This window comes from Dermacentor variabilis, chromosome 3, assembly GCF_050947875.1.
Source record: "Dermacentor variabilis isolate Ectoservices chromosome 3, ASM5094787v1, whole genome shotgun sequence".
Taxonomy (NCBI): Eukaryota; Metazoa; Arthropoda; class Arachnida; order Ixodida; family Ixodidae; genus Dermacentor; species Dermacentor variabilis.
This window is the reverse complement of record NC_134570.1, coordinates 206,144,554-206,167,753: the sequence shown is the minus strand read 5'-3', so window position 1 is coordinate 206,167,753 and position 23,200 is coordinate 206,144,554. Positions and strand designations below refer to the sequence as shown.

At 45.0% G+C, this 23,200-nt stretch overlaps 1 protein-coding gene across 1 annotated transcript in view; it reads right to left on the bottom strand.

Annotated features, from left to right (window-relative positions):
- Positions 1–341: 341 nt before the first annotated feature.
- Positions 342–23,200, bottom strand: part of Osbp (oxysterol binding protein) — a 60,178-nt gene continuing 37,319 nt past the window's right edge. Inside the window, exons 6-9 of the mRNA XM_075686807.1 lie at positions 16,952–17,056; positions 14,270–14,655; positions 7,992–8,133; positions 342–1,276 (exon numbers count right to left, since the gene is read on the bottom strand). Coding sequence (XP_075542922.1) covers positions 1,049–1,276; positions 7,992–8,133; positions 14,270–14,655; positions 16,952–17,056 — 861 coding nt within the window. The 3' untranslated portion in view covers positions 342–1,048. The remainder of the gene's footprint in view (positions 1,277–7,991; positions 8,134–14,269; positions 14,656–16,951; positions 17,057–23,200) is intronic.

Genomic DNA, 23,200 nt, shown 5'->3' with positions numbered 1-23,200 from the left:
GTCATGTTACTAGCAGCGCTGATTATGCAGAACTAAGTGGGGCAGTCAAACATGTGCTGAAGACTGAAAAACCTTTTTCGCAAGAGCAACAATCTGTACAAGGCTCAGTTGGCACATCGTGACATGCAAAGAGACACGCTGTTGTTCCAATTTTCTGTTAACATTAAACCAGTAATTTTGTGCTGCATGCTAGAAAAGACAGCCGACAAAGCTGATGGACAGCCTTTTCAATGTGCCACATTACAATACACTGTAAATGGACACTAACAGCACACATTTCCAACTGGTAAAAAAATATGGAAGTAATAGATTTGGCTGCAAGCCAACAGAAAGTGCACACATTATAAAACCAAGAATTTTAATTCCCTAAAAAACAAAACATTTAATTTCTCCAAGTGTGTGTTGCAGTTCGTATATGTATGTATACATATATGTATATAGCAGGCTTCTCCAACAACGACCTAAAAAAAAAAGGCATGGAAGCGGTAGCATGTCAACAAGAAGGGGGCCCCCTCCTCTTGCACACTTCCCATCACAACAGTAGTTCGCATCACAGAGCCACCACAGCTCCACAGGCTCACCCGGAAGGCAGGTAGACCACACGTCTCGATCTCTCAGGGGTCTTGCTCCTCCAGTCTATGGCCCGCTCACATCCACGCTGGAGCGGGATATTCAAAACGCATAATTATATAGAAGATTATCTTACTACGTGAACCTCGGCAACCGACATAAGAGACCACGGGCCACCAACTCCTGGCCTGGCCGTACATTTGCTCGTGTGGAGTTGGCTTCATCCCGGGTCTTGCGCGTGAACAATCACCAACAACGCTCGAAAAGTGAACAAGCTGCAGTCTGCACGGTCTGAGTGGGTGGGTGTTTGTCGAGGTGCAGGAAGGGCATGGCTTGCTAGCACCCGAGTGACACCATTCAGTGGAACTTGCCCTTGTCTGATTAGGACACCAGCACTGGCTGGAGGCATGCCGGCTTGCACCAGCCCCAGCAGTCGTGGTACAGGAGGGGAAGGGGGGTAAGCGACATTGCTGGTGGCTCAAGACAGATAGATGGCGGGGCAGCGATCCCACTTGGCCTTCTCCTTGCAGCCCCAGTATTCATTCTGGTAGACGTGGATTGGGTTGCCCGTGACGGGGTCGGTCTCTTTGCGGAACCAGGCCGGCTCGTGGCCTACGTACGGACGACCCTGGGCGGCCGCAGCTTCGGCCTCAGCCTCACGCTGCCGACGTGTTGCACGCTGCTTCTCCTCCAGCTGCAGTTTCACCTGCAAGAACAGACATTTTTTTTTTAAATGCAACTAACAACCTTGGCAATTTTAGACCAGCCTTCTTTCCAACTATGCACAGTGTTTACTCGAATCTAGGCCAGCCCCAATTCTAAGCCGACCCCCAAAAGTCCGACACCAGAAAAAAAAAAAGCTTACCTCGAATGTAGGCTGCACAAAGAAGCAAGAACAGCATTCATGAAATGAAAACAGCATTTATTGAATATGAACATGCCAAGCTCATCCTGCATCATCATCGCTGCTGTGGGCGGTAAATGCCATCCTCGTTGCGGCACATGCAACAAGCATCTTCCATTGCCCCCTCCATGACGGACATTTTTCTCGTCGATGTCGAAGTCCCACGTGGCTTGAATGTTTGACGATACCTTTGCGGCTACCACAACTTTTCATTTCAAAGCGGCACAATAGTGGCATTGCCCGTTTGGTGCCATTTTGATAACGCCACGCCGCATGCTGATATGACACACGTCAAAATGGCGACATTGCTCATATACTTCAGTTGGCTACTGGCTGTGCTAGTAGTGGCTGAGATACTGACTTTTCTAGATGGCGCTACCTGTGCACCATATTAATCAATTTCAATTATAACTGGCCCGTCTTTTTGAACTCCTCGAATCTAAGCCGACCCTAGAGTTTGGCATATGACTATTTGAAAAACAAATACTATCAGCCTAGATTTGAATAAGTACGGCAGCTATCCCACCAAAAGTATCGGCCAAAAAATGTGGCCCAATTCCGAAGATAGTACAATCGAACACCGTTATAACTAAAGTCCAAGACAACGAAATGTTTTTGTAATCCCTGCCGAAGAATGCCCATAGGATTCAATGTATTCCATCTTATGATAGTGAAATGTCACCAAACTGCAATCCCACATTAACAAAATTTGCTGGAGTCCATGTAATACTAACAGAGTACAAAAAGTACACAAATGCATTTACTCTCCAATTGAGTTGTGTAAAATGCTGTCACAGTATGCTTGCCACACCACTACCATTTTTGTTTACAAAGACAGCAAAATGAAGGAAACGATCTGTAGCTCTGGAAGTACATCGAGGCCACCATCACCATCTTGTTTCTTGACCACCCATATCAAATAACACAGCCAGATTGCCGTCGACCTCTAAAGACATACGATGACAACCCTGTGCAGTGAATAATCTGTGGGACAAAACAACATCCTGCAAAAACAAGGAAATCCAGATCCCCGTGAGGTGTACTGCCACGCCTCCGCGTGTGATTGAGATATGAGAATATGAGTCTCCTGCTTCAAGAACGCTGGTTTCGTTGCCACGCAACAGGCACAACATGTGGTTCTGCCGTCGCTGGATGTAGGTTTGCCTGATGGGGTTGCATTCTCGGTTGATCGCTTTCACTGATACAATCACTCTTGCGAGGTTTCACATAACTTGGCACTAGAAGCGTCGACATCTACAAGCAACAGCGTGCACTGGAGGAACGCTGTTGCTAGTAGGGGCTGACCCGTCTGAAATTTCCCAAAAGCAATCAACGCTGTCACCCGTAGATGCCACTGTGTCCGGTGCCAAGTCATTCAAAATCTGGCAAAAGTTACCGCATCAATGCTGTCGCTCGTAGACATCAACATGTCCAGTGTTAAGCTATGCAAAATCTCTGGAAACTGATAGTATCTGCCAAAGCGATAAACCAAGAATATGGCCCCATAGGGCAAATCTTAGTCCGGAACACTTGTTCGGATACACTTAAACCTTCATATAACGAAGTATGTACTTTTTATAACTTTTTGTATACAGTTGAACCCACTTATAACAATATTCAAGTGCCATGAAAATTCCATTGTTATAGCTGATGATTGTTATAACTGGGTTGCATGAAAAAAAGAAATCAGAATTCGAGATCGCATAGCTGTTCGAAGAAAACTACAATGGCGGGGAGGCCAGTTCTCCTCCCTGCCAACTTCCTCCTTCTGGCTCCCGATTGTGTTGACTCGTTCAACTGTAACTCTGCTTCCTGTGTGCTGCGATCGTGTGTTGTTAACAAGCCGCAGCTGTCAGCGTTCAAGAATGGCACTGCCATAACATCTGCAAAGAGGGGTCACGGGCGGTAAGTGACATATGAGCTTCGCCGAGGCGTCGCTTTGGTGGCCCCAAAAGGCGCCTTTTAAATATGCGGGACGGTTGCCGCGGCAGCATGTCAGCTTGAGAAATCCTGAAGAAACGATGGGACGAGATCACCACAAGCATCTCGCCACGTACTTCCCACTGGCTTGCATGAGAAAGCCGCATGTTCGTCAGCCTTGCTTGCTTTACGCGAAGCTTGCCGACATCTTTCTCCAAGGCATCCAGTAGTGCTCCACGTAGTGAAGTGGAAGCTCCCTCATAAAAAAAAACAAGCCCATGAGGGACTTAATCACCTACAGGACTTTCCGTGGGGACAATATTGAGGAAGCCTGGCCTAGCGCATCAGCGCTTCCATCATGGCCGTCACTGTTGCTATCCGATGCAAGCATGTTCACGACGATTGACATTGTAAATTAAAATTAAATTTTTAGTGCCAAAATCACTTCTGATTATGAGGCACACCGTAGTGGGGGACTCCGGAAATTTTGGACCACTTGGGGTAGTTTAACGTGCACGTAAATTCAAGTACACTGGTGTTTTCGCATTTCGCCCCCATCAAAATGCGGCCACCGTGGCCAGGATTCGATCCCACAACCTTGTGCTTAGTATCCCAACACCATAGCCACTAAGCAACCACGACGGGTGATCGACATTGTAGTAAGCGGGTTATTTCTCCATAGAAAACGTACAAAAGTTGACGGTGCAGCAGCTTTTCACTGTTATAACCGATACATTGTTAAAACCAGTATCACTATAAGTAGGTTCGACTGTATAGAACACTGCGCCAATTACGAGATATATTCTGAAAGTTTCGTTTTTTTTTTAAGCTTTTACAAAAGGTGAAACAAACAATCACCGTAAATATCTACGCCCATTGCTAGTTCAACAACACAAGGAGTGTCAGCGGAGGAGCAATGACGCATGCGCAGAAGAGAGAGTAGCAGCAGACTGGCATGCGCAAATCACGATGGCAGCCAGATGTGTGCTGACAACATGGTTGCCAATGGAAGTGAATGCTGTCATCCGGTATGAATGGGCGTCCGTGCCCTGCATTGAAAGCAACACCCTCGGGACGTCACTTTCAAAACAATGCCAAGGTGGAGCAGGCTGTACGACAATTCCTTGCATCGCAGGGCACCGAGTTTTACCAGAGTGGCTTCTTCAAGCTGATTGCACACTATGACAAATGTCTCAATGTCAGTGGCAACTATATGGAAAAATAGTGCTAGATGCATAGTTTATGATGCCATGGTGTATTTTTTTTATTGGAAATAAAGTTTACGTGTGAAAATAAAGGAAACTTATTTTCAGAATGTCCCTCATACAACCTCAATATAATGAAGTGTTTGTACCCGATTTCAATATAATGAAATTTCACGGCTGCCGCGATGAATACCGACATAATAAACCGAAATTTCCACGGAGGCCAATGATGAAGTGCTTTAATTACAAGCAGCTGCTTACGTAAAACAACCACCCAAGCAGAGAAGCATCACATTCCACATAAATCCAAGTGCAATAAGATACTATTGCACCCTGCGCACTGTATGCTTTGGGTGTGAGTGAAACCGTGAGAGGGTGAGTCGAGAACGATGGTGGCTTGAGGAGTGCCGTGTTCCTAGTCAAGCAAAGGGAAAAGGTTGGAGGGGATCGAGCTTGTGGTAAAACTCAAGTGCATGCGAGGGGGAGAACGAGGGTGAGTCGGGGGCAGGTTGGCACACGTCTCCTTTGCTAGCGCGGGCCTGGCTGTGCATGGCTGTCAGCGTGGCTGAGTGCATACGCAGCTTGCGTGCCTTACTTTGGAGGTAATGTGTCGCATGTGCAATGAGCGGGCATGCTGAGATGGCGTAGCATTGTGTGCACAACCTTGCTGCATGTTTAGCACAGGTGGTTGTATTGTCTCGTGTTTCGGAGATGCGTTGAAGCAAGAGGCAGAAAAAGCATTCGCTCCTCCATTGTCAGCGCTCTGCATCATAGTGTCATCCCACTGCGGGCTACACTATCAGCCGAGGAGACAGAGTGGACAGAAAAGTGTGGCTGACTTCGCTTCTTATCGTCCATGTGAAGATATTGACATAGCATGAAACTGCATCTTTCATCACAGACTCTCAAATTCTACAAAACAAATTTTTTTTTTCTCATTCAGATCTGCCTTTTCTGATTGCCCGATAGGTCAGAAAATTTCACAGTCCTTTCGGTGTGAGAAAAATCCATTGGCGAATGTACTTATTCGCATAAAAGGTTAAATTTGAACACAACAAAAATTCCATATAAAGAAGCCAAATTGCTGATCTTATCGACTTCGTTATATAGAGGCTTAACAGTACGCTGACGTGTCTGATGCTCAGTTGCACGAAATCTCACAAAAGTGATCTATCCTTGAAAGTTATCGGGGACACGAGCAGCACACTTTGTGATGTCAGCATCAAAGTGGGCTAACAAAATTTTGACAATAAATCTTCTTTGTTTTGTGCCGCATTACCTGTCTGTGCTGTATCATTTTGCAACAACGAAATTAACATGAAAGCTCACTTTCCCCGCCGGTTTTATTATTGCGGGCTTCAGCTGTAATGCAGCCTAAAATGTGGTCCGTTCACGTGGCTATGTGCCACTCTTCGATGAACCTCTGACGTCAACTTGTGTCACTGGGTGTGGGTCGTTTAGTACGCACAGACCTCACGTTGGCACTGCCAGAAGGCACAGTGTGTTCAGAGGGAAGCGCAAGAGAGGAGCCCAGCAGGACGCACATGCCTCAAAACACGGCACATTTCGGCGACTTGTATACCATAAAAACCCGCGTATAATATGAACCCACATATAGTACGAGGTGAAATATTTGGGATGCAAAATGGAAAAAAAAGTTTTATCCACGTATAATACGAGTTAGGAAAACTCTAGGAAAACATTCATTTAAATTACACTCCACGCTTCAATCACTGTCTTGTCTTCCTCAGCTGCACTCTCTTCGTATAGTTCCTTGTCGGACATATCTTCCCAGAGGTACTCATCCTCTGCGCCATCGAGCGCGTTCGAGATGCCACACTTCTTGAATGCGCAATGCAGACAGTCCTCTGGTATGCTGGCCCATGCGTCCACAACCCACTTGCATAGCGTGGCTGGCGAAGTCCGCTTCAGCCGCCCGGTCAGTGTCACTGCAGGCTCACCTGAGTGCACCCAATCTGCGTAACACCGCTTGACCACGTCCTTGAATGGCTCGTTCACGCAAGCATCTAAAGGCTGCAGCTGAGCCGTCATCCCACCCGGGATCACGATGAGTTCAGTGCCGGATTCGCGCAACAGCCTTTTCACTGAGTCAGCCAAATGGCAACGAAATGCATCCAGCACAAGGATGGACGGGAACGACAACAGTGCGCTGGGCCGCCTACACCAGACGGACTTTATCCAGTCGAGCACAACATTCTCGTTCATCCAGCCTTTCTCATGGCACCTCACGTCCATATTTTTTGGCAGCTCCTCATCTTTAGGCACTGTCTTGCGCTTGAAGACGACATAGGGCGGGAGCTTGCATCCGTCTGCCATGCACCGACAACATGACGTTAACTCGCATGTTCTCGTCGCCAGTGGACTGGACATAAACTTGGTTAAAGCCCTTTCCGTGCACGGTGAGGGGCGATGGCATGTCCAGATAAACCAGCGTTTGGTCAGCATTGCAATTTGCCCTACCTGGAAGTTCTTGGACTTGTGCAGCGAAATAATGTGGCGTAGGAAAGCCACAAGCAGCTCTTCGAACGATTCGGGTAGCTATTGTGAAATTGAAGTTCGGCGGCATAAAGAAAATCGAGCCCGGCACATGTAGCGACAAATCCAGTGCTTGCTCGCTTTCAAGGCGGCGCTCGGTAGCCTTTTTTCTCTTGGAAGCTCCTTAGCTTTTGCCTGCATAAGCTGCATGAGTGTTTCTTCTGGTGTGCTACACACCAGCTAGACAAGCCACAGATTATTAAAACTGATGAGAACTGCCCACAACAGCTTTACACAGCAGGCTACCAGCAGGCTGACCCAAAGGTGTGTTATCATAATGCACAATAACTTTACCACAACTGCACTTGCAATACACGCGTAACTGAAATGAAAGACTCATTACAACTACCATTTCTTTCTCATCTCTGTGAAGATTCATAATATTTATCACTATATCCACATCCTTTACAACAGGCTATAGGTCCCCATCTCCACACATTTCAATGACTACAGTCAGAATTTTGGTACTGTATAATAGCAACCTTTTACCTCAAACAATATTGAATGGAACTTCCTTCCAGGACCCACAGCAGCAAGCGTCAGTCAACATAAGCTACACACTGCTTTAGCGAACATTAGTGACAAAGTCTACCAAGCTTGTCTATTGAGTTTAGCTAAAGCTGGTGTAAATACTGTCATTCACTCTTAGTAAACGATAGACGCAACTGTTGGTTAATGACTGTGTTAATACTGTCATTTATAATTTGGAACACTTGTCTCCACAATGCCTGTAGTGAAAAGACCATTGATAATAAAGAGCTGCTGTTTCCTTTCTGGCTGAGAAGTGGAAGAAGGCAGAAATATCTAAACATGCAAGAATCCAGACGTGAGCTGACCTGGTTGGCCTCGTCCCAATTTCCTTCTTCCATGAGGCGCTGGTCAGGCCGTAGCCGGCTGTCAGTGGGCGCCACACCGTCTTCAGGCTCATTCAGCTGGCAGGCTAGCACCGTAAAGCTGTACATGCGCTCATACTCCTCCCTGCACATGTTATTGAGCAAGGCAATCAAGAGGCCATCCATTTTTAAACACCAAAACATCCCTCTTACAACAACACGCTCAAAACAACCTTCTAGGCAGAGGCAAGCACTGCTTAGAAGATCAGAAAATTGGGCAAGTTGCTTCCAGATGACACTCAGTAAACAGCACTCAACATGCAATATTACTTCTATATTTCAAATGATAATTTTTATAATGTTCTGAAAGCCACTGGATGGTAGGAATCAGGAGCTAAATGAGACGCGCTGGCCACACAAAAGTTTGGCGACAAAACATGAGCTTCAAGACAGTTAATCTAGAAATCCGCCAGGTCATCTGAAGCGAGGAGGACAAAGTGAAGAGGAAACACTACCTCAGCGCCAACTCTCATTTTCCAATTCAAATGCATGGGAAACATTAAAAAGCAGCTGAACAAAGAATGACTTTGAACAAAAAAACTTTTGATGATCAATAGTTTTCAATCACCGGAAACTACCACACAGCTGCTAGTGACTGTCGGATATCTTTGAATGCCAAGCTAAAAGTGAAATACAACAACATTAAGCACTGCGACAAAACCACCGGGGGAGGGGGGGTGAGGCAGAAGACAATAACAGCCTGTTATCAAGTTGCTCGATTACAGAAGCATGGTGTCTAGCAAGTTCATTAATCAGAATTCCCTGACTTTTCCATGTTTTCCACGACTTTTGTAGTAACATTTCAATTACTACAAAAAGAAAACAGACAGCAGCCCTTTTTTCAACATAAATTTTACCCATCCAAGAAATTCAGCAATCCAGAAAAGCAAAACAAGGGGGAAATTTTCAGCTTGCACTGGCAGCAGGGAGAATCTAAGTACAGTAGACTTGCATTAATTTGGTTGTGGTTAAATAAATTTGTCTGGGTTAATTTGATCTTGACTGATGTCCCTGGCCAGCACCCATACAAATTTGTGGGCCCAAACTTTCAGTACCTTAATCCCCAAAATTGGCCTTCGCCGTACAATCCCAACGTGGGCATGCGCATGCCCAACCCTCGTGGTGACCCCAGTCCAAAAGCAGCAGCACGTGCAGTGGCAGCACTTAGGGTGCAGTCAACGTTTCAGGCACACGTCACCTCCAGCCCAAAATGCCCATCTGAGGCCCACATACCTGTGCCAGGCACAAAGACTACAAAATAGGAGCCTTTTGTTTCTAAGTTTCTTCTGTGTGAGTAAGATTATGTGGCTAGCTTATCATTTGCAAAGCCTGTGAACAGATGGTGTCCAATGAGATCAGGAGAAGCCTTGCAGGGCATCCGAAATTTCGCCCATTGTTAAGATTAGATTTATGGGGCGTGTAATCATGTCGTGACAAAATTCGGCTATTAACATGACGGCTGTAGACAAAAAACACTCCTCAAGGAAAAATACCTATTGATGTTGCACAATAGAGCTTCTTCAAAGAAGTCAGCAACCAGTGGCCATAGCACTAACAGCTGAGAACCTGTTTGCCAATTCCAGAGGAAATATTCCTTGTTATTTTTCAGTAAAAGTGCAGAAGGGTTATTTCAAGGCACATGCAACATCCTACAAACTCGACCCACTGCAATTTATAGTTAAGAAGCTGTGGCTAATTACCACACTTAGTGAAGTGCATTGCAAAAATATTTTTGGCAGGAAAAGTTTTTTGTCTAAGTGCAATTACAATTTCACGATGCAAAGCGAAACATTAGCGTGCCAAAAAATTCTTTCCAAAATTATGCCCAATTTCCTGAGTACAGAAATATTTTGTGGGTAATTTAGAGAAGTTGTACTTTCATTCGTGCCCCCTATCATTGGCCATTATATTTTACTTTTGCTGTACATATTGTTGAATCAAGCAGCTTGGGATGGGTCTGAAGTTTATGGAATTTCTACATTCATTTATTATCACTTTATTATCTGATATTGGCAGTCCTAACAAATGATTGGATAAAAATGCACAGTCATGCAATAAACACAATCAGAAGAGAAAAACAAGAGAGCACAACTCTCGTTCCCCTTGGTGCATAGTGTAACTCAGCGTTGTATAAAATTAGAGGAAATGGTACTTTTGCCATGAGTCTTGTTTAAAAGTTCACTTTGCTGTGGGCCATCTAAAAATATCAATGACAGTTCATCGGATGGCAAGACCCGTAATACCTTTTTAAGGGAGTTCAGAGAAAGTATTCTTTTACGCAAGAAAAATAAACGACAATGTTTGGTCCCTACAGTAATCGCTGACTCACAACACATCTGCACTGCAATGCACTCCTTAGTCTGGCGAGCATTGATGTGCTAACAGAGCTTTTTGCTACATGAAAATGCACTGTGCCCTAAGCTGTACCCTTAGCCTAGAAGTTTATGCTGTATAGGGGCATTTCTACAAGAGAATGGACCTTTTTTCAGCAGCAGAAACATACTTCATTGTGGCGGATTTGGTTTGTGACACGTAGCTTCACTATTGAAGACAATGAATACATGTTAATACAAACAAGTTTTAATAGTGCAACAACATGCATCAGTGCAGCCATGACGGCAGCTCTGCTGTTAAGGTCTGTGCTATGTCCAGCCCCTTCCTCCATCTACGGTCTCCGTATGTCATTGCTCCATGTGTGTGACAGCACAACCCACTAGATTTGTTACAGTATTAAAACCTGCCTGTTATAACTGCAAAATTCTACTGGATACAATCCAGCTGCTATGCAGCACGAACTAATCCGTAAAGAAAAATACTACTCCACAGAAAACTAAAGCCTCCGGTTTGTCGTTGGCACATACCCTACGTGCCAGGTTTGCCCATGCCACTATCAATATCCTTTACTGCAACATACAAGATGCTTCCTGCATACGACAAGCCCTGTGTATAAACAATTGTACTGCGGTAGAAGGTCGTGCTGTCTTGGAGGTGTATGCAGGGGCTAAGCATGCGCCTGCACTGAATCAGAAGCCAGTGCCCTGCACGTCATTTTTCACTACTGTAAAATTCTGATCGAGCGCCCCAACCCATACAAGCGCTCCCGATCCACTTTTCCAGAGATTTGAAATTATTGACACAAGCTGCCAAGCAAGCTAGCCTTCCTGTTTTCACCCTGTTTACCACTCGGCTCTCTTTTTACTGTCATTAAATAAATTTCAGGAAACGGTGGAATTTAGTGATGATGAGAAATTTATTGTTTAAGCTAGCACTTCTGGTGAGAAATGTAATGTTTAGCTGCCACTTCTGCTGTGGCCCGGTAATGCCCCCTTCATAACCAAATATTTTTCTGCATTGCTTTTGTCAGTTGCCATTTTCGTCAGATGTATCAGTTGTGGGAGGTGTTGCTTTCCGATGCGGATTTGGTGTGTGGTACTTTGGTGTTACCAGCATTATGCGATGCGACAGCCAGGTGGCACGCATTCCTACAGTGAAAAAAAGAAGCCATTGATGTTGTGGAGTGGCATCGGTGAACCGAGAGTATTGCGCACTGCTGTTGGTGCTGCACAGCCGAAAGATTGTGGGCCCCTTTAGGCCGAGTGCATGGACTCATTTTTGAGTCGATCTCAAAGGAGTCATTTGATGGATCTTCAAGTGATGATGAATAATAAAGGCAGTAAATATACACTAGATAAAGCCTTCGAGTCAAAGGAAGGCTCTGGTTTTTTTGTTGCTGTTGTTGTAATTTCTTCTTGTCATCATCTTTAGCCCTAGAGGGGGCACTTGCTCAGAATTTTATGGTAATTGATGTCTTTTCAAGAACCTGCCTTATGCAACGCGCTGTGCTTTCCGAGTTTCAAAGCTAATAGCGAAGGACCACAAAGACGGAGTCGCATTGCTGACAGTGGCGAATCCTCCCAATTAAAAACACGGCACCGAACGGCAAGAAGCTTAACAGCAAACGTCGAAGCAGCTGGGCCTAGCGCTGCCACGGTGGTGGCTACGGCTGGAAGCGGATCTGCGTGCGAGAGCGCCGCAGCGAGGTAATCAAAATGGCAGCGGTGGTACTTTTTATTAATACCGTTTCAGACCTGTGGTCACGGCAAGAAGTCGGGAAAATTGGACGGTGAATGGTTCTTATGTCCAAAATTTCAGACGTTGACTCAACGGGGTACATGGTGGTGCCACAAAGCTGTCAGAATTATTGGGCGTACGGAAAGTCAGTCGTTGGCTGTACACTGGCACCTCCTCCAGCCGACGACACGGTGTCAAAGTAGATTCGTTACGATTCCTCTTTGTTACTCGAGCCAGCATTACCGCGACTTTTGTTCACTTTCAATAATATTACAGCTAATTTTCCCTGATAGAAGCACGAATTCCCCGAGTTTTTCCTGAGTATTTCCAGACTATTAAAAATCCCTGAAAATTCCCGGTTTTCCCGGTCAGTAGACACCCTGCCACTACTATGTGTGCTGAATGGCTATAAAGAAAAAGTAAGCAAAAAAGTTGTTCCCATGCGCAATTCAATTGGTCGACTGAGCCACATGACCGTAATAGCGCCATGTTATTGGCGGATTTTCACCGTTGTCTGCTCAGGAGTTCGAAACTCGGCAGGGAACGATGTCGAATTCAGTTTTCTACAAACCATGAATTCGGCAAATAGCAGAAGAAAAGAGTTTTAAACTTTTGAAAGTGCACAGTAGCTTTGGAAGATGCTGGCAATAGCAGCACCGGTAATCGGCAAACAAGTTTCCTTTCTTTTTTTCAATAACAAACGTTTCACACTAGGGCATGCACTCGCTAGAGACATACTGGTAACATGTAAATACATACTTCATTATATTCCTGAATAAATCGAGCTGTCTGTTTTTCTCAACACAAACTTTTGCTCAGCCTTCCTGTTTGTGGCAACATCAATACAGCTGTAATTTTTTTCTTCTATATATGAAGTTAAATGCATTAAGCTTGAAGTGCTGCAAGCAGATTACTACGGGGCTTACTAGTCAATTGCGAGTGCAAATATGTAAATACCTTTTGCTGTATATCACTAAGCAATGCCTTGGCATTGCACTGAGCAAAATTTTTCTCAAAACATGGTTTTTCGTCACTTTGCTTGTTCGCTGTATCAATATCTTTGGATCTAGGAGAGCTAGAGCTATTTCTTTTGCAGCACAAAGCTCAATCTATTGAGAATGCAATGCTGAGAGCAGATTTTTTATATTTTCAGCTCCAAAATTTTTTATTTACATTTAAATTTGCTGTTATTATTGACACTGTAAACAAAGAATTTCAATGGGCTGTGAAATGAGAAATAACTGTTAAATTACGAATCTGTTTCCAATGGTACTATCCTTATGCACTCTGGTATCCAACTATATGTTGTGTGCAACTTTCCCTTCAGCAGGTAAATTTTCATTGTTTCAACAAGCAATAGAAGGTAATTATTCATTATCTCAGCAACTACTTTGTAATGCAAAATATAGTTATATATTTAACATAAACACAAAACACTGAACGACCACATGCAGGTTTATCAGATTTGATCAAGAAATAAAGTTATCTCAACACTTTTGGAGACTCTTTTGCTACCACCACTATACATTTGTTCCAAAACAATGATTAGGGGCAGTATTTTGTAAGAGTCCACCTAGTGGACTGTCCATTTCGACCGCAGCTGATTGGCTAGGGCCGCTCGTCTCCTCCTCGCTCGTACAGCTGCAGCCAATCAGCGGCGGCCGAAATGGACAGTCCACTAGGTGGGCTCTTATAGAATACCCCCCCCCCCCCCCAGTTCAAGGTTGACTAGCCATGTTGCCTCACTAACCTGTATTTCAATTCTTTCTGTTTCAAAACACATGCTGACAGGAACTAGCTTCACATGTCCACTGTTTCCATTGTCAATGCCAACAAATTCAGGAACGCTCGTGTTCACTGTTTGTTGTAATGCTACTACACTGCTAAAATGCGTTTTTTTTTTTTTTCCATACCACCCACTCCTTTCTGTAATGTCTCAACCCTGAGAGAAAATAAATGAAATGCAAGCGTTACGTTGTTGTACCTTGTTGGTGCAACATATTTTCTAATGTTTAGAGCAGAAACTTCAAAGAAAATGGACAGCAGACAAGGCACACACAAGCACTCGTGTGTGTCTCATCTGCTGCCCGCCGTGCTTGAAGTTTCCAACCTAAACACTAGAAAATCCAAAATAACATACGCACTCTCACCCAGGCAGGCGACGTTTCCAAACGAGCCTCGGGCTAGCTGACTCAATCACGGGGCGGCTACCCTGGCTGCCTCCGCCGGTGGTAGAAAGGACGCGCGCATACTCCATCTGGCTGTCCCAGGTGCCCTGCAGCACCCAGACCGGGTTGCCATCCGGGTCCGACACAAAGCCCGTCACGCGCCGCGGGGGCTCGCGCGAGAAGTACGAGTACGGCTGGAACTTGAGCCTGGCCACGTGGCCGTGCGTGTGGTTGCGGATCTCCATGTCTCCCTGATGGTCCACCCAGAGCTTGCCCACGATGATGTTGTGCACCACGGTAGTCACCTTGTGCCACGTGAAGTGGCCCCCACGCAGCAGCTCCAAGTGCACCACACCCAGCGGTATCACCTGTGGCCACAACACCATCCAGCCCATCATGCAGGGCACAGTGCAAGCAGGCTAAATTCCCATGCACATCATACTGGCCGCTAGCAAAGACAGGGGAAGAGAACACAAAACGTGCGGTCACGTTGTGTTCTCTTCCCCTGTCTTTATTAGCGGTCAATGTGATGCGCAGTAAATACGAACTAGGCCAAACCGAAGTTCTTCTGAAGCATAAATTTCTACGTGCTGTACCACCAGTGCACTTTTCTGCTTTTTTCTTTTCTTCAGAACACAAGATAAATACATTGTGGCAAAGTTTACAAGAGCTTCTTAGCAAAGATCATCATCCAAAATGGCTATCAGCGCACACAAAGTCACCTGTTCCTCTTACCTGGCTTTACTCTTAGCTCCCTGTGTGACATAGTTGAGTTGCACTCCACAGAAACTCATTCCTGCTCTGCCTTCCAGGGTGCTTTGAGTCCTCATCATCAGAATACGTGCCTTGATACACCGTCAGAGGCAGTAGACATTTTCATGCTACAGGGCACTTTTGACGCTCCTGCCGACACACGCCTTGTTGAATTCCTTCAGTGCGCATATCTGTGTCTGTTCTGCTTACTTTTTAAAATGTAAGAGCATGCCTTTCCTTCCTTATGTGAACTCTTCTTTCAGAATAGGTTCCCTCGGCTTCATATCTCATTTTAATCATTTGTAGCAGCTTGCTAGGCACATAGCTAGGTCAACCTCGCAAATGCAGTCGTTAAGAACTGCTTCACAATTTTCACTATTAAAAATCAAAACTTTCACTCCACATTTGCTACATAATCTCCTACAGATAGTTCTCGTTGGGACATGGTGATCTACTCGCCAATGTCTCAAGATTAGAAAACAAAGCTAAGGCACTTCCAGCCTATCAGTGGATCTGATTTTTCTCATACTTTCATTTTATTATTTCTATTATTTTTATTATATTTGGACAAATAATAACGCAAGCTTTATTTTTAGCAATATTCACGTTCAAGATGTGCCTGCCATAATGTTTGGCTCCTGCACACAAATATAGCTTGCCTCTTCTTCCCCATGCTAACAGAGAGCTCAACCACTAGCCATCTGGCCTATGTAAAAAAAACCAGCCCTACTTCGCCAAGCAACCCAGACAATCACATTGTCCGATGAGACAGGAAACTCAAGTGCAGCATAGCATCACGAACTCACCTTGTCTTCTAAGCTTTAAAAAAATTTACATCCTTTGGGTTGTATTTTGTACCCAAACTATAATCGTCTTCTGTCTTCCAGCATTTCTTTTCTTTAATGCTGCAAGCCCGGTACATCCTAGTTATGAATGGCTTGTGCGTTATCAGCTTGACACAGCATTCTCAACAGGAAAGTAGTGAGCCCCGAGTTTTCAAGAGAGGAAATACAAGCAAGACTGATGACGATTATTGTTCGGGGACAAGATAAGCCCCAAAGGGTGTAAACTTTTTTTAGAGTGTATTGCACTTGTCTTTTATGCATTGTTCGACCTTATTTGGGATGGCAGCTCAGAGCAACGGCGAATAAGAACCCTGAAGTTATTTACCTTTCATGCACAATTTTCAGTTCTTCCGTGACTCTCCAAGTTAAAAAAGACTCATCATTTCTAGTGCGGCCATTTCAACTTTTCTGTTCATTTACTCCCAACCAAGATCCTGGCTGACACCCATACAATTCTATGGGCTAAAGCTTTCATTATCTTTATCCTGAAATTCGCAACTGCCGGATAATCAAAACTTAACTGGTCAACAGCACAAATGTGCCTGACCCTAATGATGACCTTAATCACAACCCCATTGGCTGCAATGTCTGTCTCTGTGGCAAAAGTGAATGCATCAATGTATCTCCCGCCGGAAATTCTGCCATTGATTTAGTTTCCCTCCATAAAGTGAAAATGGCAGCTCAGAAGGTAGAATTACTATATTTACTTAATTCTAAAGCGCATCTATTTCTTTTTCTCAGGAAAATTGGTCCTATATTTGCCTGCAGAGACAGACCAAAACTGGGTACACAAAAGCATCTGGTGTCATAGCAGCATAATTGCAAAAGTAGCTACAGAACAAGTTTTCACACAGCAAGGCGACGACAATGCATCACTTTCAGTCTCCGAGGAAGCCGAACCCTTAGAAACGATAGTGGCCCGAGCCAAGTCTATCACCGTCCCTGTCTCTGGGCACAGTTATGCAGGTTTTACAAAATGTAAATCTTGCATAACAACACACAGAGGCTTGTTCTGGATGGAATCAAGTCAAGACGCAGCACGTCAAAATAACCCAGTACTTCTTACCTGCAGGTACTTGCCACGGAATTTGCTGGACATGGAGAATTCCTGCCAGCATCGCCAGCCTCGCCCCTCGCAGTGTTGGGCCAACATCGGCGGGTGGTGACTCACCTGCGTCACAGCAGGACTCACCTCCATAACTGTGGGACACACAACTGGTGGCACATGGGGGCGTGCCATGCTTCACTTGTGGACAGTCATTGCTTTTCCCCAAGGAGTCTTTTTACTACAGTCAAACCCGGCTATATCGAACTCGCAAAAAAACACCTATCAGCTCGATATGGAGCATAATTCGATATAAGTCTCCTAAATAATCGGATATCACAAAAGCACACACCATTTATAAAATCACTTTATTGATGAACCTAGCTTAGTTTCGCACGAAATAGTCCTGTATATTCCTCTGCTTGGGCAATCTCGCTGCCTGCAACACATGCACTTCACCACATTGTCTAAAGAGTCGGAGCAGCTGAGGCCGCAACCTTTCATATTCGGGCAGAAGCACAGGACTAGCGCGAGTGCACCAATCACTTCGGAGGATGTGCGCAAAGGACCGTCGTTGTTTTCCTCCCTCTGCCCAATTTCACTTACGATGTCAGCAATGTAGTCTTCGTTTTCGGGCCCTCCCGTGGTCGCGAAACCATCATCTGCACTCACAAACTCGTGGACCATTGATTTGTCAACAGCTTCCGAAAATTCTGAAAGCTCGCTCCAAATTTGGTAACACTGGCAACGGCTTCTTCGCATCCATCAGAATTTTACAGTTATCACTGAACACGCGGAAGCCAGCAAGGCTGAAGCAATTTCGAGTGAGCTATTTGTACACAGCCGTGCGTACGCGTCGGGCGCCACGGGCACCGGGTCACGAGTTTGGCCGCTTTAGGCCTAACCTCCCCCTTATTCTTCAAAATTGTGCTGAGAGTGCTCCTCGGAATCTTGCACATTGCGGGCACATCCGACTTCTCAATGCGTTTGACCCGATTTATGATTTCGAGCTTCATGACAAAAGGCAAATTCTGCCGCTTCATCACGGCAACACTGTGGGAGAAGGCCCACAAGACGCAAACACAACAAACCAGAAAAACAGCGAGACAACTTGCACTTGCGCCCGCTTGCGCCACCTTGCACGACGAGGGCACAAGAGCCTCTGATTGGCTGTCTGAGCAAGCGCTGCGGGCGGGTCAGGATAATTTTTTGCAGGGGGGTGTCGACAACTCGCTCGAGGCAGCGCGGTCACGGTAGGGAGAGCGGTTGAATGGAGCCACGCCAACTAGTTTTCCCGCCAACGCAAGGGAAAGCCAACTTCTGGAGGCACTTTTCCGCTGCTTGACATTCAATATATCAGCAGTTGCTGCTATTTTTGTTCAATGTAAGCATAACTTTTGCTATATATACTCAATGTAACTATGCCGTGTTCAGAAATAGTTCGATATATGGGATAATTCGATGTAATCGGGTTCGATATAGTTGGGTTCCAACTGTATATATATTACCAAGAGGGAAAACTGACGCTACGCCACTGTTGTACACATGGGAATGCCGGGATGTGGTGGCTTCCGATTGGTATCGTTCTCAGACAGCCAGGACACCTAAAGGGGGGACGTGGCCCTCAAAAACCGGAAAATCGCCAGAAAGTCGATTTTTAAAAAACAATATTGTTGGGTTGTATGTCTCATAAACTACCTATTCTGTAATTATCAGCCCTTAATTCAACCGTAAAGTACAAAAAAAAAAAAAACACTACTTTTGAGGCCACTGCGGCCCACAAAACACGCTCAAATGCCGAAATTAAGTCAAACTTCGCGCGCGCCGTTCCCGGCCTATGCTGCCTGCTCGTGCCATCTTGGTGTCGTTCTGACCATGAATTCTTTGTCTCTGTTTTGCCGCTTTGCAAAATGGCATCGTCGGCGTGGTTGAGGCACTAATGGCGTTTTCCCGTGATGCGATGCGGAGCGCTGATTGGCCAGAGCAGCGCATTCAAATCCCGCAGGCTAAAGCGAGTCTGCCACTGGCTGCTGTGCGGGCGGCGCGGGCGGCTGCTCCCTTTGATGGCACGCCCTGCGCACTCGCGTCGTTGTTGCCGCTTGTTCCGTTCGCCTCAACAGACGCCTGCTTGCAAGCTGCTCATCACTGTGCGCTATCTTTTAGATTATTGTCTCAGCTTTTTCTTTTTCGCTAGTTCTTTGCTGCACGCAACACCGGCAATGAAGTCCAAGACGCTGCAGATGTTCAGTGCACGGAAGCGCGATATACGACTTGTACGAGCATCGAACTTCCGATCTGACGCAGCGAGTGACGACTGCGTAGACGCTTTCAGCAGCGGAACAGTGCTGTCGGCTGTCGCCAGTCGAAAATCGGACACATTGAGTGTGCCTGGAGCCGCAAGGGCTAATTAGAAGCTCCGCAGGGGCTAATAAAAAACACATGTTCAACTTTAAGGCTCGTTTCCTCAGAATTGATTTTTTCGCTAGTAGTGGTGCTGGAGAAGGCAATATCTCAAGAACTGCTCTTCAGATTTGTGTGCCGTTTTTGTTATTCTGTTCCTGAATGACTTTGCCAGGGGGCAACAGGCTTCTTTTTTTGAAAGCTAGTGCAGTTAATTTAAAATAAGCAATTAATTTTTGATGAATGTGGTTATTATTGGCTACATCAAATTCAAAGTTGTGTTAAAAGTTTTTGGAGGGGAAATTAAAGAAAAGGGCTTTGTAGACCCCTGGGATATCTACCAAGGGATCATCACAGTGAATTTCAGCTTCGTACGATTTACTGGCATTTCTACAGGCTCTTCCTCAGGCATATATATGAACCACCTAGTTATACCTCAATAACTCTGGAACTAATAAACACATCTTCATGAAACTTTGCAGTTTCTCATTGTTCAGTGGTGTGAACATTCCCTGAAAGTTTCATCCGGATACCTTAAAGAATAAGAAAGTTCGGTCTCCAGGGTAGCCTGGCCCCTTAAAGGCAGGTCTGGCAAGCATCATCCCCCATGTTACCCCGGTTTAGTTACCAGTAAAACAGCCCATAAAGGTCTGTTTGTTATTTACTTTTATGCAAAATGGTGTTTTATTCAATCACGAGGACTTGTGCTTTATAGTACAATCACCCCTTTATTTTGCTATATTTAAATTTTGTTATATTGAAATTCTCCCTTTCATGCAAATAAGTACCGTCACCAACGAAATTTTCTTATGGGAAGTAATAATTTCCAGATTATTAGGCAATTAGAAAAACAAATTTCAACGACCAATAAAAGCGTTCATATTTTTTTTTTTTTTTTGTCTGAAAATTGGCGACCAAACATAAGGTTTCATGCCATGTCGCTCGTATTTTGACATTGGTGGTGTAAAGCGAAACTTTTGCATCCACTCCGCCGTCACAGCTGATAGTGTCGCCTGTAGTGGAGCAACGCTATCGGCAGACCGATCTGCACACAGTCCGACCAATGCAGCATCAAAATCTGTCGAACACTGTAAAGAAAGCTTCACTTTAAAATCGTATGAAATCAGGGAATCAGGGTGACAGGCGACAACCCATTGTTGTTTGCAAATTTGTTGTTTGCAAAGTTGTAAATTTGCAACATTGCACATGTGTGTTATGTCCAAGAAATTAAGCAAGATCAGGTATGGTGTTTGAAATTTTGGTAGCTCTTATACATTGTTTCTAATGGTGGTTTGATAAACAAAGAAGCCACAGTTTTGCTTGAAAGGTGAGGCACTAATAATGATAGTGAACTATTCGATAACTAACAAAGGTTCATAGTTTTATTGGCCCTATGAAGTACAGTAAATATTCAGTCACTAATTAAATTAACAAGCATGGCAGCACGTGTACTCAGGAAGACATGAACAAATCTCAGTTGATGACTGGAAACACTCGCTACCACAATGCCGGCGTGACGAGAGCAGGCAGAGGGGAGCGAACGCTTGACCGCATCTCCTTTCTCACTTGACCGCATCTCCAAAACTCAAGATTATGTGACCTCTAGCACATAATGCACGGGAAGACAGCGCAACACCTCCAAGATAGGATGCGGAGGCCATGCCATGTGTAGCGACAGCTGGGTTACAGGAGAGAAGTGTGCTTCCTTGCTCTCCCCCCTTCAACCTCCCCCATCCCTCCCTTCAGCATGCACTTAATCACGTTACCGCACGCTTGCTCACACCCCCCAATCCTGAGTAGGAAGGTGGCGGGTGTTAAGCCACAATCCTTCTCAGCTCACCCTGGCACATTTTCCCTCCCAACACAAAGCATGTTGCATGGGGCACAATAGGGTATTACAGGAAACATCCGCTCATTCAACTCCCGTTAATTCGATTTTTCGGTTAATTCAATCCCGGCCAAAGGTACTGGCCAGTGCCCATGCACTTCTATTGCCCCGAACTTTCGTTATTTTGATCTTACGATTGGCTTTCGCTAAATAATTCGAGCTTGACCAGTCAGCATGCACGTGCCTAATCCGTATGATGACTGCAATAGTGACCCCTTTAGTGGCAGCATCTATCTCGGCAAAGCTTAGCGGACAGTGAATACATTGAACACGCCTCAAATCTCCTGCCAAAAACAACTATTTTCGGCCTGCCCTAGGAAGGTTTCAAGCAATAACCGCAACTCAATGTTTAATCACGGTATTTAACCGATTCTAGCAGGTGCCACTCCTCCGTTCTTTTTTTCAAGAAAATTGGGCCGAAGTTTGCCAGGGAGAATGCGGTCGGACATGATACCAAAGCTGCCTTTACTCCGTTTGTATGCTTTACCGCATAAAGGCCAACCTCAATGGAGCGAAAAGGCGACAAACTTTCGGCGGCCGCCGCTTGGCGACGGCCGCCCACTGCCCAACGTCCAAAAACAGGACGTTTGTCACCAGTCCACCTTTCCCAGATATTCGGCGCCCAGCAAACTGGCGCCACCGAAAGTTGTTGCGTGTAGCGGAGAGCGTGGACCAATCAGACCATAGCACAGCGGTTGGCTTCCGTCGGTCGCCCGTCAGAGGGCGTTTTGGTTGTTGATGACGCTTGGCTACCATTGGTGACCCTTGACTACGATTGCTATGTCCATCGTAACATAAAAAGCTTTCCATTTCCTCGACTGCAGGGCAGGCTCGAAGGCAGATGTAGACAGGAGAAACTCACCTGCTTGCATACAGGGTCATATATGGTCACACAGGGTCACAGACAAGGGGGATAGTATTGGCTAAATACCAACATGTCGCATAGAAAAAAAAAAGAAAAAAAAAGAACATCAACCTAAGTCCCATCTAAAAGCGAACACTTAAGTACACACTTTTTAAAGTCAGTTGTTTTATTTTCGTTATAAAAAACATTGGTTTAGGTCCATTTGTACCTTCTGGTTTCATTTGCAGACGTCGCTCTCGTAATCTAGCTCGTCTGGCCACAATGACTCCTCGCGGGCTGTCGACTGCATGATCGGCAGTGTTAGCCCTCTCTTGGTTGCATGGAGTGTGGTGACAAATATGCAACGGCGCTTTGTGCTGTATTTTTAGCCACGTGAGATTCATCACAAAAATTCGCTCCATGGAAGTTGGCCTTAACACGGATGTATTGCGGCAAATTTAACTTTAAGAAACTGGTACAACCCATTTTAGACCCTTGCCCATTTTTCTTGCTACAAAATTGGGTGCACATTAAATTTATACATTGTTTAGGAACTTTAATTACATTTTTAAATTAGTTTTCTACTTCGGGCACATAAAAAATGGGCACACAGTTTATTTGGGGGCCCTTTAGAGTCAGGAAGATACTGCCAATTTAATCAGTAGTGTGTGTTGACATTCTTTCTGCATCTTGTTTAATTCAACCCGCAGGATAATTTGATAAATTTTGTTTGTCCCATCAGGTCGGAATTAACGGAAGTCGACTGTATTGCACTTAGCCTTTAGACAGAACATGACGGTGAGAGGATCTTGCATTTAGTACCATAGTATGGCTACTCATGTTTACCAGGCACTGCTCCACTTAGGCAGCTCTCTGTCGAGCGGCGAGAAATTTTAGAGGTGCATTCTGAAGCAACTACATGTAACAATTTGACCATGCTTCCCGTGACAGTTTTCATTTGTTGACTTGGTATCCCTTCATGGTGTCAGTGAAATTTAGTTATCTTATAAACACACTTCGTTACATTGGGGTTCAAAATACATGATGTTATATGAAGAATTTCATTATATCTAGGTTTGTTATAGCAAGGTTTAATTGTATATGAAATGCAAAAAGTATCGGTGGGCTGCTATAGTTA